Raw genomic sequence first — 17996 nt, 5'->3', positions numbered from 1 at the left:
TTGATAAGTCACTCAACCTTAGTATTCTCTCCTGGGTTAACAATTATCAAGATGTAATTATAGAACGTTAGAATTGGCAGAGACTTCAGAGTTCACACAGTACAATTTCCTCATTTCATGGAAAGGTTGAGTGACTTACCCATGAGCTCTCTAGAACAAGCTTCCAGTCTTTGGCATCTCAGATCACTGCCCTTTTCATTACATCAGACTTTCTTTCAGTGTTGTTTTAAGATTCAAGCGGACAAAAAAGCCCCCAAACTGAAAACACTGAACAAATACACGGACTTTTACATAAAGCCAGATAACACTAACCATTAGCCTGCACTGTAGCCTTATCTGAAGATACCTCGTACACCATTTGACTTAAAAATTAATCAAAATTCAGAAACCATATAAGTAAAGGTCAGAAAAATAAAGGATGGAAAAAGTTAATGGTTGGCTTGGTGAACAACCGCAAAAGGAAAACAAAACTCACCAAGAGTACTTATATTCTGTTCAAGTCTTTCTCTTTTTTCCCCTAGTTTGTACAAAGTGAAATTGGGGAAGTGATGACTGTTTTTACACATTTCTGAAAGAATGGCGGACAAACGGGGTTACTTGAAATACAATTACCTCTCCTATACTACACATTACATCAGTCCTCTAATTTAACGTCACTTCTTTTAGGCCACTGCCGAAACAGCACCCTGAAACCAGCAGAAACCACAGTCAACGCAAATACTCCAACTCGCGAAACGCTTGGTGGCTACCCTGCACCGACTTCTCGCAGGAGCAGTCTCTTCGGTACTGGGAATTGTAGTCCCTCAGGGCCTTCACTTCCGGGGTGTGGGGAAAGATGCGCCTCAGGAGAACTACACTTCCCAGGAATCTGTGCGTACCTTCCTCCGCCTTCGCAAGTGTCGGGCTCCACCCTCTCCCTCTCCTCCCTCCCTGGACTGCACCGTTCATGCCTTCCTGTTAGTCTGAGCTGGGTGAAGTTCACTCTGATCAGCTGATCCCAACTGACAACAGGAGAGGAGGAAGCCCGAGAGGCAGCGAAGGAGGAGGGGGGCGGAGATGGAGATGAGGATGGATCCACCGGTGCCCTGAGGAACAGCCCCCGCCCCCACCGGTGCCCGGCGGTCCCCAGACACCGCCTGGCCGCGGCCGATCTGCTCCGTGGTGGGGTCCCCGGGCCACCGCGGGAGGGGAGGGAAGGGCAAGGCCCTATGCAGGGCGAGCGATAGTCGTGGAGCTCCGGCTGCCCCCGAGGGGGGGTGAGGGTGGCGGGTGCGGCTGTGGTGGGGGTGGGGTGGCATAAACAATGGATTTGGCTCTGGCCCTGCCAGCGCTTGTGGAGGATTTTTGGGGACCTTCTTTGTTCTTAGACTCTGCTCCTACCCCTCTGGTTGTGGTGGTGTTGCCCGGGAGGAAGGAAGGGTGAGGAATCCCCGGCTGGAGAGAGATGTCGAGGTGTAGGGGGCAGAGTGGGCAGATTGTTTGCTTTGCCTGGCGGGCGGCGAGGTGTTCTTTTGAAAGCTGATTTTATGTTTTTCTCAATTGTGACAGGTTTTGATTTTTGTTTCCGTGTGGGAGCTGGTTGGGCATGTCTGAGGTTAGGGTGTAAATAAGGTCTCCTAGTCACTCCCTTGCCTTCCTTGTTGATCTAAAAATAAGATTGATAGATTGATTACTGTGGAGGAGGAGTAGGGAACACCTGCAAGGAGGCCTTTGCATTTCGTTGGGGCATTAGAATGGGTGTCAAGGCTAAGGGGAGTTAGGAATATAAATGTAGAAGTGACAAAAGCCCCTTTCCTGGCCCAGTTCTTTCTTTCTTTTTTTTTAAGTTATTTTTAAGTTTCTGAATAACAAAGAGAAAAATTGTTTCAACTCACTGCAGGTCTGGCTTTTCCGTGTGCCCTAGTGGAGGAATTCTGTCTCCTGTTGCTCCCTTTTTTGCAGTGAGAGAAGGGACAAAGGAAATACAGTAATTGTTTTTTATTGTTTTCAAACATGAAATGGTGACTCTTGTTTCCAGGTTTAGAGTCATTAATAGACATCTGTTTAGAGTAGGAACAACTCTAGAACTTTGATGGAGCTAAAGTTTATTGTTACTATCATTTTTTAAAAGCTTTTTTACAGGCTTCTTTTTCCACCTCTCCCAATTGTATGGTGCACATGGGGGTGCGGGTCTGTACCTCTAAGGACTTTTTGCTTAGTGAAGTTTTTATTCTGAATTTCATAACTGAACAGAGAATTTCAGTCTGGGAAGTAAAGCAGCAAAGTCTCTTTCTTATATACCTTAGGTCTAGAGGTAGTGGCTGTTTTCAAAAGGGCCCTTGACCCTGATTTTGAGAAGAAATTGCTAGGATCAGAATGAGCCAGTGTAAATTTTACAAGCAAGAATGAGAGTTCTTACAGGAGTTTTGGTGTTGTATTTAATCACAATATTGGTTTTCAAGGTACACTACTGTTTTTAGATGAGTAAAATTTTTTTCTTCCTCTACTCTAGGTATCCCCTGAATATTGACTTGAGGTTGGATTATATTGAAAAGTTCCTGACCACTCTCTTTTACTACCAGAACCTTGTGCTTGAGGCCCAACGCATGAGCCCATCTCAGTGAACTCATCCAATCTCTCTCAGATAGCCATAAAAGACCCTTCCAAGTTAATTTTGACCACATATTTGTCTGCACTTTATGGAGGATGAAACCATCAAACAAAATCAACATTGCTGCTGATACAGGCGTTTTGGAAACAGAAAATAAAAAATTCAAACATTTGTGATTGTGTGCAGAATTCTAATGGGACACTGAGTTGTGTGTTTGTGTGTGTGTGTTCAAGGTGTTCAGAAAGAACCCTGTGGTATTCTCTGTGCAGTCTTCAGACTCAAAGCCTTTGCATTCACTCCTGGGGAAAGCCCCGTGACTGTTTTATGGTGGGTGATTTCCTTACCAATCTGAGTATGAGCGCTCAGACTTCCCCAGCACAGAAGGGCCTGAATCCAGGGCTAATGTGCCAGGAAAGTTACGCCTGCAGCGGGACGGATGAAGCTGTCTTCGAGTGCGACGAGTGCTGCAGTCTGCAGTGCCTCCGCTGCGAGGAGGAGCTGCATCGGCAGGAGCGCCTGAGGAACCATGAGCGGATAAGACTCAAACCTGGCCACATCCCTTACTGTGACCCCTGCAAGGGCCCCAACGGGCATTCGCCAGGTGTTAGGCAGAGGGCAGCCGTGAGGTGCCAGACCTGTAAGATCAACTTGTGCCTGGACTGCCAGAAGAGGACCCATTCTGGTGGCAACAAAAGGAAACACCCCGTTACTGTGTACAATGTCACTAAGGTCCAGGAGTTGCTGGAAGAAGAAAAGATGGATGAGGAGACCAAAAGGAAGAAGATGACTGAAAAGGTTGTGAGTTTCCTCCTAGTAGATGAAAATGAAGAAATTCAGGTAAGCACTTGGGAATTCGTGTGGTAGTGGGACAGATCTGTGGTTGGAAGATAGCTCTCAGAAGGAAAGACCAGGAGGAGCCCGCATTTTAATCATTAAAAAGCAAGACCCCTGGAAGCTTAAACTGCAAGGAGTCAGGTAGTTACCAGCAGCGTGACCTTGGGCTGAATTTCTTTACCTCTCCGAACCTTACTTAGTTCAGTATATGGTAGCTGATGTTATTATTAGAAAGAACCGATTTAGAACGGTTTTCTGAATGAGAGCACTTTGGCAAGTTGTGAATAAATGTGAATGATGAGGGACTGGATGTGTGCAGGAAAAGAAACACCGACTGAGTCCCATGGGAGTGCTAGGCAGTAAGTCATGAACCTGCTGTCTTGGTTTGAGAGGCAGGTCTTTAGAAAGTGGCACTTGATAAGGATAGTACTCTTTTCAGATGGGCTCTTCTTATTTTCATGTATAGGCTTCTGATCTGTAAAAGCCAGTGAAGGCACCTGTGAGTACAGGAGGACTAGAGAACATTCGGTTTGATTTGGAGCTGGGGAGAGGGTCGTGCGTGACAGGGGTGACTGGGGAAGGGGCAGTATAATGTCGATACTTTCCAGTGAAGATAGCATGAGGCCTATGCTTTCGAATGAAGACTGCTTGAATTCATATTCTGGCTGCAGCACTTACTGGCTATAGAATCATGGGCACGTTATTTAAGCTACGTGCCTCAGTGTCACTTCTACTTCATAGCAGTAGCCGAGGATGCAAATAGATGAGGAATGGAACATCTTAGGGCCCAGCCCATAGTGTCCACTACCAGTCTGTTGTTTTCGTATCAGTGTTTGTGGTGCCCTGACTGAGTTCTTTTATCAGTGATGACTCCTCCAGTCTCCAGATTGCAGGAGCACCGATGTAAATTCACCGTTTGAAAAACTCCGCAATTACCCACTAAGTATTTCATCGCTGTAGTTTTATTTCTTGGAGAAGCTTATGGAAATGAATTACATCATGATTCCTCAGGGTGGATAGTGCCCCCTTGTCCACAGAGTATACATTCCAAAACCTCCAGTGGGTGCCTGAAACTATGGAGAGTACCAGACCCTATGTATACTGTTTTTTCCTGTGATAAACTTCAATTTATGAATTAGGCACAGTAAGAGATTAACAACAATTACTAGTAATAAAGTAGAACAACTATTACAATATACTGTAAAAAGAGGTATGTGAAATGTGATCTCTCTCAAAATATCTTATTGTACTGTGTGTACAGTGTGAACACACCAGACAAAGCAATGATTCATGTCCCAGGTGGGATGGAGTGGGATGGTGAGAGATTTCATCACACTACCCAGAAAAGCGTACAACTTAAAACTTATTATTTCTGGAATTTTTTAAAAGATTTTATTTATTTTTTAGAGAGGGAAGGGAGAGAGAAAGAGAGAGAGAAAGAAACATCAATGTGCGGTTGCTGGGGGGTCATGGCCTGCAACCCAGGCATGTGCCCTGATTGGGAATCGAACCTGTAAGTAACACTTCATTTCGCAGCCCACGCTCAATCCACTGAGTTATGCCAGCCTTTCGGTTCACAGCCGGTGCTCAATCCACTGAGCCACACTAGTCAGGGCTGGAAGTTTCCATTTAACATATTTGGACCATGGCTGATGCAGAGTAACTAAAACTGGAAAGCAAAACCATAGATAAAGGGGAACTACTATACTTCCATTGTCAACTAAAAGCTTTGCTAAGACAGACTTTATTGGCTGAAAGGAGCTCATTCAGTTATGGAAGAGTGACGCAGACCCCATTCTGCCTCTCTCGTTAGCAGTAATGTCTTCATTATGAATTATGCTCTAATTGGGTGACAATGGGGACTAAATGTTTTATAAACGGAGTGCTTGGTTTGGATGATTCTTCTTGGTTCTGCCACCAACACCCTTCAGTGGCAGCCTTTGGACGGTCGTGCTTCAGATGCCGTCACTTTCGTAAAGTGAATGGAGGGTTTGGGACGAACCAGTAATCATCATGGATATGGGGTTGGCACTGAGAAGGATGCTTTTTGAGGGGAAGAGGATGTGTATCTTTTTTCTTCTTGTAGTATCGATACAGGTTCCTTAGTAGAGAACTGGGGAAATAAAAGGAAGTGTAACGAAGAAGGTAAATTCAGCTACCCCCCAAACGGTATTTGTCCATCTTTTTTTTTCATGTAGTGTGTAATGTGTATGTAATCACGTTATTTGTAAAGATTTCTCCCTTCATAAACACTGGCCACTCCCCGGAAATAATAGTTTAGTAATCGCAAGCAGCGTTGTTTGGGACTAAGGAACTGGACATAGAATTTTAGGCTGTGATTTATTCTCTTAGAGTCATAAGTGGAAAGTACTTTAACAAACTATCCAGTTCAGTTTTCTCATGTACATGTCTAAACAATTAAATGATTGTCTGATTCAAGTCTAGATTATGAAGGCAGCTAGCTGGATTGTGAACTCCCGGAGGGCAGAGCCACGTCTTACGTTCATATCGTGTGCAGTGGCAGGCACTGCACACTGTCCGTGGATAAACACTTGGTTGGTTGGTGATGTCACATCCGAGCTTCAGTTTTTTAAAAATAGGTATCACACTCATACTCCGTAAAAAAAAAGCTAAAATAATGTAAAAGGGCATTCAATAACAAGAGCTTCTCCCCATCTTCACACTCTCAGTCTTTTCTTCGAGCAGTCGCCATTAGCGGGTCATGTCGTGCTGTTCTAGAATTTATTTCATGTGTACTTATGTATGTGCGTTTGTATCCTTTTAATTTTCCAACAGAAGTCAAACCTAATAAACTTTCTGTCCTGTCCTTGGCTTTTCTTCACTAAAAGATACATCTCGTAGAACTTCCATGATCAGTACATAGAAGTCTGCCTCATTATCTACAGACTGTCTAGCATTCTGTCGAATGGTTTTTCCATAATTTTAGCCTGTTAACGGATACTTGAGTTACTACAAATAAGAATGTATTGACTAGCCTGTGAATCTATTTAGAAGTGGAATCTTTTGCATTTTAAATTTAGAAACTTCCAAATTTCTGAACCTTATTTTTTCAACCTCTGCTGTACTTCCATGAATCTTCCTTGGGTTCTGATCTTGGTTCATAATAGCTAAAATGTAAAGAGCTCTTATTCTGGTGCTAGGGACTGTTCTTAGCACTTTACAAGTATGAGCTTATTAAATCCTGATGACAACTCTGTGTATTAGTTTCTTACTGCTTAAAGTAAGTCAGAAGTCCTAAACATGGGTCAATAGGGCTGTGCTTCTCTTAGAGGGAAGAATTTGTTTCCGTGTCTTTTCTAGCCTCCAGAGGCCTCCTGCATTCTTTGGTTTGTGGCCCTAATGGGGTCCAGCTTCAAAGCCAGCAGTATAACACCTTCCAATTCCTCCCTCTGTCCCTCTTCTTCAGTTGTCACACTGCCTTCTGTGTCTGCAGCCCTCCTGCCTCCCTCTTGCAAGGATCTTTGTGATTACACTGGATCCACGAGGATAATCCAGCGTAATTTCCCCACCTCTGTGTCCTTACCTCAATGACATTTGCCAAGTCTCTTTGCCACACAGAGGGACACATTTGCAGGTTCTGGGGATTAGAATGTAGACATCTTTGGTGGGAGTGGGCAATTTCAGGTTGTCACACACCATGAATGAAGTAAGTTGTGTGTCTTCATCAGTTGGGGCTGCTATAACAGAATACCATAGACTGGGTGGTTTATAGACAACAGAAGTTTATTTCTCCCAGTTCTAGAGGCTGGGAAGTTGAAGATTATGGCACCAACAGATGCAGTGTCTGATGAGGGCCTAGTTCATAGAGAGCTATCTTCTCCCTATCCTTACATGGCAGAAGGGAGCTCTCTTGGGTGTCTTTTATAAGGGACCCATATAATCCCATTCATGAGGGCTCTACCCTAATGACCTAATCACTTCTAAAGGCCCCACCTGCTAATACCATCACATTGGGGGATAGGTTTCAATATATGAACTTTGGAGGGGATACAAACATTCCATCTATAGCACTGTATTTTATAGATGAGGACATTGAAGCACAGAGAGATGTGGCAGAGGATTTGAACACAGGTGTCTGGCTCTCGGATCCTTGCTTTGTGTCCTGACCAGTGTGGCTCAGTTAGTTGGGCATTGTATCCTACGAACCAGAAGGCCGCTGATTTGATTCCAAGTCAGGACATGTGCCTGGGTTGCAGGTTTGGTCTCTGGTTGCGGTGCACATGAGAGGCAACTGATCAATGTTTCTCTCCCTCTCTTTCTCCCTCCCTTCCCCTCTCTAAAAATAAATAAAGGATAAATCTTAAAAAAAAAAAGAGATCCTTGCTTTGTGACACTCCTGCTACTTCTGACAAAGTCAGTTAAACTTTTTGATTAAGCTTCAGATGGTCAAGAGCATCATCAGCTCACCGCTTCCTCACGGCTGCTGGGAGAATCGCATGAAACCTAGTTCTGTATAACTGTAAGACTGTTGTCATTGAGTAACTCCTTCCTTGTAGCAATGTTCTATGAAGTTAGGCTCCAACTTTGTTTTCCTTTCCTTGTTCCTAGGCATTTGTGGGTTTTGATCATTTTCAGTTTAGTACCTAAGGATTATTATAGCAGCTTGTTGGCAATTAATGTTATGTGTGATTTCCTCAAATTCTATGGCCTAGAGCAGGGGTGTCAAACTCATTTTCACTGGGGGCCACATCAGCCTGGAGGTTGCCTTCAAAGGGCCGAGTGTAATTTCAGCTCCTTAACAGTTAAGGAGTAGTTACATTGATACAGTCCTAAAATTATTTCGGCCCTTTGAAGGCAACCTCAAGGCTCATGTGGGCCCCAGAGAAAATGAGTTTGACACTCCTGGCCTAGAGTCTCCTAAGATTTGTTGCTTGTGATTCAGGTATTCAGTTTCTTTTGGAAAACCTAAAACAACAGAAAGTTCCCTGTTAGAGGTGGAGATTTTATTATTACCTTGTTGTCATTTGAGTGTGTACTAGAATGATAAGTTTGAGGAGAGCCTGACTTTTGGTCTCAGAAGCAGAAACTCCTTTTTGGCCTGCTGGCCAAAGCCATTCAATAATTCATCACATTTATTAACCATATGTTATGTGCTGTGCACTTTCTGGGTTAATGATTAATAAGACTTGGTCCATGCCATCATAGAACTGACCATTAAAGTGAGGAAAGCACAGTTCATACATGAGAGACATATGAAAAGATGGTTTAGATGTGGTTGGGAGAGTGATTTGGAAGCCAGTCGTGCGGGGTAGTCAAGAAAGGTTTTATTGTAGAGGTGACTTTTAAGTAAAGACCTGATGGTCAATATCACCTGGGCAAATAGACCCCATAGGGAAACGGGAACAGAAAGAAGGTGGGACGGCCAGTTTCAGTGTGCCAGTGTGGCTGGAGTGAGTTGGAGAGAGTGGTAAGGAAAGAGGTGCAGAGGTAGGCGGGTGCCAGATCACACGGGGCCTTGTAGACCATAGAAATAAGTATGGGTTATCAGAGTGATGGGAAACACCAGTCTGCTTCATGCCAGAAAGTCATCTGATCTGATAGAACCTTTTTAAAAAATATATTTTATTTACTTATTTTTAGAGAGATGGAAAGGGAGGGAGAGAAACACTGATGTGTGAGCAGTACCTTGACTGACTGGGTCCTGGCCTGCAACCCAAGCACGTGCCCTGACTAGGTACTGAACTGGCAACCCTTTGGTTCTCTGGCTGGTGCTCAACCCACTGAGCCACACCAGGCAGGACTGATAGAACTTTTTAAGAGGTGGCTCGTGTAGTGTAGTGTAGTGTAGACGAGATTGTGGTGATTGTAGAGGGGCAAGAATGAAAGCAATGAAACCACTTAGGAGGCTGTTACAGAAGGTGAGGTGAGATGTGGTGTTGTCATTGACGTGAAGGGATGGAGAACGTTGATGAATGTGGGACGAAGTTTGGACGTAAAACAGGAATGCTGCTGATATGTTGGGTGAAGGGGTGAGGGGGTGAGAGAACTCAGTGGTGACTCCTAGGCATTTGGTGTGTGCAAATAACACCTGCATAATACCCCAGATTTTATCGAATTGATAAAACTAAAAGTGTTTAAGAACTTAACTTGCTCAATAAAGAGCTAAATTAGTCTCAGTTGGTGTTATCCAACACAAGAGATTCTCAACCAGGAGTGATTTTGCTTCCTTAGCTAGCTTCCTGTAGCCATTTGGCTACATTTGGAGACATCTTTGGTTGTCACAGATGGAGGGGTGGCGGAGGGAGATATGTTATTGGCTAGTGGATAGAGGCCAGGGTGCTGCTGAGTATCTTACAATGGATAGGGATGCTCCCCACAAAAAGAATTATCTGGTACAAAATGTCAGTAGTGGCGAGATCGAGAAACCGACCTAAGAGATGAAGGTTTGGTCCAATAGGAGACCTGGGTTCTAGTGAAGTGAAAATCTATTGGGAACAAAACATTTAATCACTACACCATTCTTTCCCTCTCTCTCTTTTGGTTCTGTTCATTCCTAAGAAGTAAACTAGGTGAAAGCGATATTTTCTTTTGGCATATTTTGTAACCTCTCTAGTGAAATGGTTAGACTTTCTGGGTTGTATCCATTGATGTTTCTAGGTATCAGTGGAATTGTACTAGGAAAACCAAAGGACTTAAGGATCCATTTTTTACAGCCCATACTAAGTAAATGCTAATGACATCCACTGACAAGTCATCTATAATCTTTAGAGACAACACCCTTAGCAAATAATTCAAAGGTTAGAAGAATAAAGTTCTAACAATTATTGTTCTCAGGAGAGAAAGAGGATAGTATTTTCTTATCTGTTAAGTCTTGTGAGGAATCAGACATCTTATCAGAATGTTTATTAGTAAGAGAGAAAAAAGATTCAAAATTCAAAGTCATTTTTCTCTTCATCCTTATGTACACATACAGTTAAACCCCATACAAGTTTTTCTTTTTTTTTTCTCATAATCACCCCGTTCTCTTTATCTCTTTTCTACCAACTTCCTATAACTGCCCTCTTTCCAAGAGAATAGCAGCAGACTGGCGAGAAATGTTACCTGGTTCCCCCTCATGCTGGCCGACCCCCTGGCTGGGACATGGGGAGAGCCAGGGAGTTTTTCACACAAAAAAACTGCTGAGGCTCAGTCCACTCATGCAGGGTGCTCAGGAAGCCAGTGAGCCCTGAGGGGTCAGTGAGGAGCTAAGAACATGTCCACGGGAGCAGGCCCCCCTCCACTCAGAAACCGACAGCTGTGGGCCCTCTCTGAAATGGGAGGAGGCCACGGAGGCCTCAGTGTCCTTCCCTCACGCAGCACAGGCAGTGGCGGACCGCATCTCATGGAGACCGTTCCTTTAAGAAGACCCATCACGTTGCTTGGCGGCTTCACTTGTTTACAGTCCCAGAATAGTGTGGCTCAAAATACTGGGACTTGGCTTTTTTTTTTTTTAATGGGCTAAAAGAGACATTATTTTAATGGGATCCAGGAATGGGAAATAGCAGAGGATGTTTTTAGACTCTGTGGGAATCCTGAATCACAGACCAGCTGTGCTGGCGCTCCTGTCTCAGACCTACCTGCCGGTGACCCCTTGGCCCTGTCCTCTGCTTCCTGGGCCAGGGTACCTTGCTGGGGCTTGCTGTTCCCGGGCCCTGTGTTTCAGGCAGGCCGGCAGAAATCTCTTAACTTAATTTTGGTCCATAGGTCATGAGCCAGGGGGATCATAATCTTCTCAATTGTGGGACTTCCTCCTTTTTTTCTTCAAATGACCAAGTTCTTATAATGTAAGGACCGATTTTGCTGCTGTGGCTGGTTATCCCTTTGGTAAGTTCTGGTTGGAACATGAATATATTTACTACTGGTTCTTAGGTGCCATATTTTTAAAAGTCACAAGAAGCCATAGATCTGCTTAGGAGCTGTCTGTCAAAATAATAAGTAATAACTCAAGGAGTAGCAGAGGCTCCCTCCACTACTTCTGCCTTTTACTTCTGGAAACCCAAGTAAAAGCCCCTTTGTTTAGTAATAATGGTGGGGGGAGGGCATTGTATGGGGTTACTGGGAAACACGGGGTTGAGGATGACTCAGGCAGGCAAAAAAATGAAAGAGCTCCTATTGTGAGCCTTCAGTCTCTGCTCTGCATCTTCTGAGCTTTCCCAGCTCCGTGCTGTTGCAACAGGCTCCTGGCATTTAACCTGGAAGGCTGTTTTGTTTATCACAGGGCTGTTTAAAATTTGACCCATATAAGCCATCAAAATCTCTGTGAGTCAGCTTTTCAGGGAACCCTTTTTTAACTATTTCAAGTTACCTCCAGTTTATGTGATTCTGTTTTTTTTTTCTGGTCTGTCGCCTCCTTCAATTGATTGGTTTTTCTGGAATTGGGCAAACATTTGGCGTTTTGAGTCAGGGGTCATATAACAGGAAGATGTCTTACTGAGTTGACATCGTATGTTTTCCCTGTGGATGCATCTCCTTCGACTCAATCCTTGAGGTTGTGTAGCACGAAGGGCTTGTGACGGCTGGCTCACCCTTTCCGACTCCTTTCTGACTTGCTTGCTTGGGAGGAGCTCCCATGAGATCATTCTCTCTGGGGTTAGAACTGCTAAATGTGTTGAGCATATTTGATTGAGGATGGGAAATCAGAGGGAAGCTAATGGATAGGATCCCAAAGAAGGGAAGGAAAGCAGGATTGTAGCAAGTTCCAGGCAAGAATTGGAAAGACCTATGGGAAGGGACACAGAGGGACTTTTGGAGGCAGGAAAGGGTGGATGCTTCCTTGGAGGATGTTTTGTTCATTTTGCCTCTCTTTCCAGTGACTTTTGGCCAGCAATTAAGAGGCTCTGTTTACCCTGTTTGTGTGGTTGTCTTGGTAGTGGCTGGTGTTCTTGGGCAGAAGAGTATATGTACCAATCACATGTAAGCACTTGACCTCTGGCTTGACTTCACTGGAGGATGAGTGTACTTTCTAGTAGATTCCGGAAAAATTTTTAAAAGATTTTATTTATTTACTTTTAGAGAGAGGGGAAGGGAGGGAGAAAGGGAGAGAGAAAAACATCAATCAGTGTGTGAGAGATACATCAATTGATTGCCTTCCACATGCCCCCAACTAGAGACCTGACCTGCAACCCAGGCATGTGCCCTGACTGGGAATCAAACTGGCAACCTTTCAGTTCACAGACCAGTGCTCAATCCACTGAGCCAGACTAGCCAGGGCTCTTCTAGAAACTTTTTTTTCCCTTCCTGATTTCCTTCTACTTGTGACTGGATTATTGCTGCTTTTCCCAGGGAATTTGAATCTAGATCACAGGTGGCAAATACAAGACCTGCGGGCTGAATCTGACCCTCTACCTTGTTTTATCTGGCCCAGCACCTTGTTTCTATCCAGCCGCAGTGCCCAGCTCCTTGCCCCTAGTTAAGGAGTAGTTACATTTTTTAAAAGATTTTATTATTTATTTTTAGAGAGGGAAGGGAGGGAGAAAGAGAGAGAGAGAGAAACATCAATGTGTGTTTGCTGGGGGCCATGGCCTGCAACCCAGGCATGTGCCCTGACTGGGAATCGAACCTGCGACACTTTGGTTTGCAGCCCATGCTCAATCCACTGAGCTATGCCAGCCAGGGCAGGAGTAGTTATATTTATACAGTCCTAAAATTATATTTGGCCCTTTGAAGGCAACCGCGGTGCTGATGTGGCCCGCCGAAAATGAGTTTGACTCCCCTGCTCTAGATGGTGGAATGCTTGAAAAGAACTGACAGAGCTTGGTTCTGACATGTAGTGACAGACATGCCAGGTTCAAGTTAAGAGAGCAATTCAGTAGTCACAGAGTATTCTAGAAATTTGTATACTTTTAACCCCAATTGCTTCTGCCTGGTGAGTATGTCAGCTGTATGACTACACTGTTTTCCATAATCTCTCATAGTGTTTTTCAAAGAGCTGGATCTGGTTTACATGTGTCAGTCAACAACGGTCACAAACATTTATTGAATGTCACTTATGTGCCTTATTAGTTTGAGTCATCTCTGAAAAATCTGCCACTTTGAGGGGGAAGAGTTTCAGTCTAGAACTAAATATAAGTGATTAGGCTCATGCACTCTTTTGGATTGTTCACGACGTTCCTTCTCCTTTCATTACCACAGAAAATTGAGTTTGCTACTTTCTTTAAAAAAGGATCCACCTGAAAAGGTTTGGGTGTGCAAGTGCCGCCTTCCTGTACCACTGTGTGTACGAGGGCAACCCCCTTGCACCTCGTATAACTACAAAGTGTCCCCACCTAGGGACCTGTCTTGTCCCCACCTGGTAGTCCTAGTCCCTTCTCTTGGTTTTTCTTTACACCATTTCTCACCATTTGACACGACAAAAGGAAAAGTACATGACATGACATGCACTTTTTTTTTAATCCTCACCCGAGGATATTTATATTGATTTTGAGGGCAGGAGAGAGAGAAACATGGATTGGTTGCTTCCTGTATGCACTCTCCTCAGGGACTGAACCTGCAGCCTTGGTGTGTGCCCTGACTGGGAATCGAACCCCCAGCCTTTTGGTACACAGGGCAGTGCTCCAATCAACAGGGCCACCCAGCCATGGCCCACATTAGATGTGCTCTTAAAAATCAACTCTTTCGTGGTATAATTCACAGATAATATAATACACACAAGTGTACAGTTCTGTGTGTTTTGGCAAATACAGGTGCACATGTGTAACCGCCACCATGATAGTCGAGAGAGAGAGAACGTTTCTGTCCCCTGCCTCCCTAAAGCTTCCTACGTGCCTCTGGGAAGTCAGCCCCAGCAAGCTCTGAGCTGCTCTCCGGAAATGTGGATTTGACTTTCCTGGAGTTCCATGGAAAGAGAATCATGTACTGTCTTGTGACTGGCCTTTTGTCCCTCACCATCATGTTTTTGGGGGCCATTCACGTTATTGCATGTCTTAGTGAATTTCTTTTTGTTGCTGAGTAGTATTCCATTGTACGGGTATGCCAGATTTGTCCATCCATTCACTTGTTGATGGACATTTTGTATACCATATATTTTAATTGTTTGACTATTGATTTTCTTTTCCCCATTAAAATGTACACTCCGTGAAGCAGTGATGTTTTTTTTATTGAGGTGTGATTCACAAAACCATTTTAAAGCGAACGACTCAGTGATGTTTAGCCACAGTGTTGTGTGACCACTACCTCTGGCTAATTCTAAAACATTCCATCGTCCCAAAAGAAAACCCTGTACCCGGCAGTGATATTTTTGGTCTTTTTAAATTATATCTTTTACTATTTTTCCAATTATAAACATAATATAGATCCAGCATATTAAAATACTGAAAATACAGAATGTCAGAAAAGTAGTTAATTTTACAATTGAAAAAAGCCACTAAGTATCTCAGTCCTTTTTAATGATGCATTTACTTAAAAAAAATCTTTATATTGAGATATAATTTGCATACCCTACAATTCACCCACTTAAAGTGTACATACAGTTCAGCGGCTTTTAGTATATTCACGGAGATATACAATCATCACTGCAGTCAATTTTAGAACATTTTCATTGGGCAGTGGTTTTTGCCTCTTCTGTTCATCAGCATCTGGACAGTGTTTGGTGCATAGTTGGTACTCAGATATTTGTTGAATGAATGAAATGCACTAATGAGAATAAGTCAGTGTAATCATGAATTCATTGCATTGGTGAATTAGTGTATTCATTAATGAATTCATTAATTCAGCCAACATTTAATGAGTGCCTACTATGTGCTGACAACTGAGCGAGATGCAAAGTGGCAGTGAGACCCAAGCTTGCCCTTGGGGAAAGGACAGTCTGGTGATAATAGAAGACAAATGTGCAGAAATAAGGTGGATAGTATTAGGGCAGTATAGAGAGAATATTATGGCAATTCAGAGGAGGGTGATATTGCTGGAGGGGTTACTATTGTTAATTGACTTTAAAATAGTTGTGTGCTCTATTGTTACTTAACCAGCGCTCCACTGTCTCACTCCATATTGAATAGAAACCAGACCCCTCTCAGTGTCTGGCTCAGACACCAACGGTCTCCTCATAAGGCTGTGTCATCTATTAAGATCTTATGCATAAACTGCGAGAACAGCACTTTAGTGAGTCTCTGGTGTGGCAATAATTCTTGGAATCATATCACATCATTCTTTTGAAGACCGAATGCTTTCTTATGCATAATGTATGTATTGTACAATTTTATAACAGCTTTTTTCCCCCTAAATTGAAAAAGATACATCCTTTTGAGGGAGGGAGTGGTAGATACTGAGTATCTTCCGTGTCCCATTATCCCTAATTCTTTATGGAGGCATTTGCTGGAAGCCTTCCCTCAGAAGGGTTTTTACTTGGGGTAACGGCATGGATTGCTGTGGTGGCTGTGCTGACTGTGGTCCAGGGGCAGCACAGGGCAGCTACAGCAGCAGTAGTAACGACAGCCAGCACCTCCCCGGGACTCACTGCCTGCCTCTGCGGCGCGCCGTGCCCGGGAGCAGCATCTCCTTTCACCCTCCCAGCGAGCCTGTGAGGTAGACTGTGTGGTTATCCTTCTCTTACAAGTGAGAAGTCTGAGGTTCAGGTAAGTTAAATGACTTCTTTAAGGTTATTCTAAAGTCAGTGAGTGGTTATAGAGGCTGGCCGAGTGAGCAATTCAGGGTGATACTGCACTATTCCCTCTCACACAGACTATAGCATCTACATCCTGTCATGTGTCCATTCGCTTATTTTAACAGATACATACTGATTTCTCATTACAGGCCCTGTGCTAGGGCTGCGGTGGTGAACAATACAGACGAGAGCCCTTGCCAGTATGGAATACAGTCTAGTTGGGAAGCGCAGAACCAGGCTGATGTGAACAGAGATGGTGGGTTGAGAATGAAGAGTTGGAGCAAGAGGAGGGTTGAGGGAATTGCCCCTGGTGTATTCCAGGTAGAGGTGGACATGAACTAGAGAGCTAGCTGTCTTGTCTTCTTTCTGGCCTGGTGTTTCCACTGCTAAGTCTCAGAGCCTTTACCAGACCTTATGTCTGTTTTTATAGTTGGCCAAATATAGGTATGACATGCCACTTAAAAGGGAAGCTGCATCTCCCATCTGTAAGATCCTTGGAAGAGTCCTTTGAGGATAATGTAGGTCTTGAGGATGACACAGTATTTCCAGTCTGTCCTCAGAATTCAGCTTTGCTTTGGAAAGCTTTTTATTCAGATATAAATTGAGAGCGGAACTCAGTGAGTTGAGTGAGGTCAAAGATACTGATTGTGAAGCTAAAAATGACTTTTTAAGTATTCATTGTGTGGATCATCTCCATATAGAAACCTCTCTCCTGCTGGAGTAGGAGGGGAGTGTCGGGCAGCGTCCGTGAGGCCGCGTGTCAGGAGCACCACGGGCAGTTCTAAGACATGGGAGGAGAATTCCTGACCTCTCAAGTAATGGAACACTTTGGGGACACTGGAATGGAAGAAAGCGACCTTTGCCCTTACCAAATGGGCTCCATGTATTTGCGAAGCCAGGATCCTGACTTCAGTGGTCTCAAGAAAACATTTGATTGAGAAAACATTGAGTTTTTATGTGAAACTATTGACACACACATGGATGAACACAAAGATATACCCTGCTTTTAGGACAGAATGAAAGGAATTTTTCTGAACTTGCTGGGTTGGAGAAACAGGTTTACAAGAACTTTCTGGCAGTAGGGGGTTTGCTCTTGGAATGGAACCTCATCATTTGGGCTTTCAAATTAGAGTGGCCACTGATCTGTTTGACATTGTTTAAGTAAAATACTGTTTGAAAATTGGGCTGTGGACTTAAATCATTACCTGGAGTGCTTTTCTTTTCATTTTATTTATGTTCAGAGAGGGGAGAAGGGAGGGAGAAAGAGAGGGAGATAAACATTGATGTGTGAGTGAAACACTGATTGGTGGGCCCCCAGCCAGGGACCCAGGCCTGTGCCATGATGGGAACCGAACCAGCAGCCTTTGATTCGAAGGATGTCACCCAGACCACTGAGCAACACCAGCCAGGGCTCCCTGGAGTTCTTTTTAACATGATGAAAGTGGGTCTGGATTTTTCAGGAAAGAGTTCCCTCACCTTCCACTTCCCCTTTCCCTCCCCTGGAAGAAGGAAACTGGAACCCAGCTTCTGTATCTACTGTCTGACATCATCAGGTCAGTGCCAGTCACTAGGTGAAGCTCAATTACATGCGTGTTCGTTAAATGAAATGATCATGTTATAGTTTGCTTTGGGGATGGATGGTGGTCCCAGTTCTGATGAGAATGAGAATCTGGTTGGTTTCTTTGGGTTTGGTCTCTTCCACTGAACTCAGCCAAAAGTGGAATGAAAGCAGAATAAACCAGAGACCACCACAGAAAACTAAGAGGAACTTAACTTTGACAATACCTGTGGCCTCAGACTAGTTTTAGAATCTCAGTAGAGAGGGATAAATTGACCTTTGTGGGTTCGGGGTGGGATTCATTATGAGCATTATTAGGTCGTGAGTGACAGCCACCAAGTGTCCCTTAGCTCTCTCCATTGCTTTGGGTTAGGACCTGGTTTTTGCCCTTGGCCACAGGGATCATCTTTACAAAA

The 17996-nt window shown here is 44.0% G+C and overlaps 1 protein-coding gene across 5 annotated transcripts in view; it reads left to right on the top strand.

Annotated features, from left to right (window-relative positions):
- Positions 1-897: 897 nt before the first annotated feature.
- The window catches only part of ZFYVE1 (zinc finger FYVE-type containing 1), a 45774-nt gene continuing 28675 nt past the window's right edge, over positions 898-17996 (top strand). Inside the window, exons 1-3 of one of the 5 annotated variants that reach the window (XM_036011789.1) lie at positions 909-1161; positions 1368-1419; positions 2562-3427. In XM_036011789.1, the coding sequence (XP_035867682.1) occupies positions 2915-3427 (513 nt within the window). In that variant the 5' untranslated portion in view covers positions 909-1161; positions 1368-1419; positions 2562-2914. Of the gene's footprint in view, positions 1162-1367; positions 1453-2491; positions 3428-17996 lie in introns of all 5 variants that reach the window. The other 4 variants (XM_036011787.1, XM_028506012.2, XM_036011795.1 and 1 more) reach the window with 4 other exon arrangements.

The sequence above is a fragment of the Phyllostomus discolor genome, chromosome 1, assembly GCF_004126475.2.
Source record: "Phyllostomus discolor isolate MPI-MPIP mPhyDis1 chromosome 1, mPhyDis1.pri.v3, whole genome shotgun sequence".
Lineage (NCBI taxonomy): Eukaryota > Metazoa > Chordata > Mammalia > Chiroptera > Phyllostomidae > Phyllostomus > Phyllostomus discolor.
Note: the sequence above shows the minus strand (reverse complement) of the source record. Positions and strands in the feature narration are given on the sequence as shown.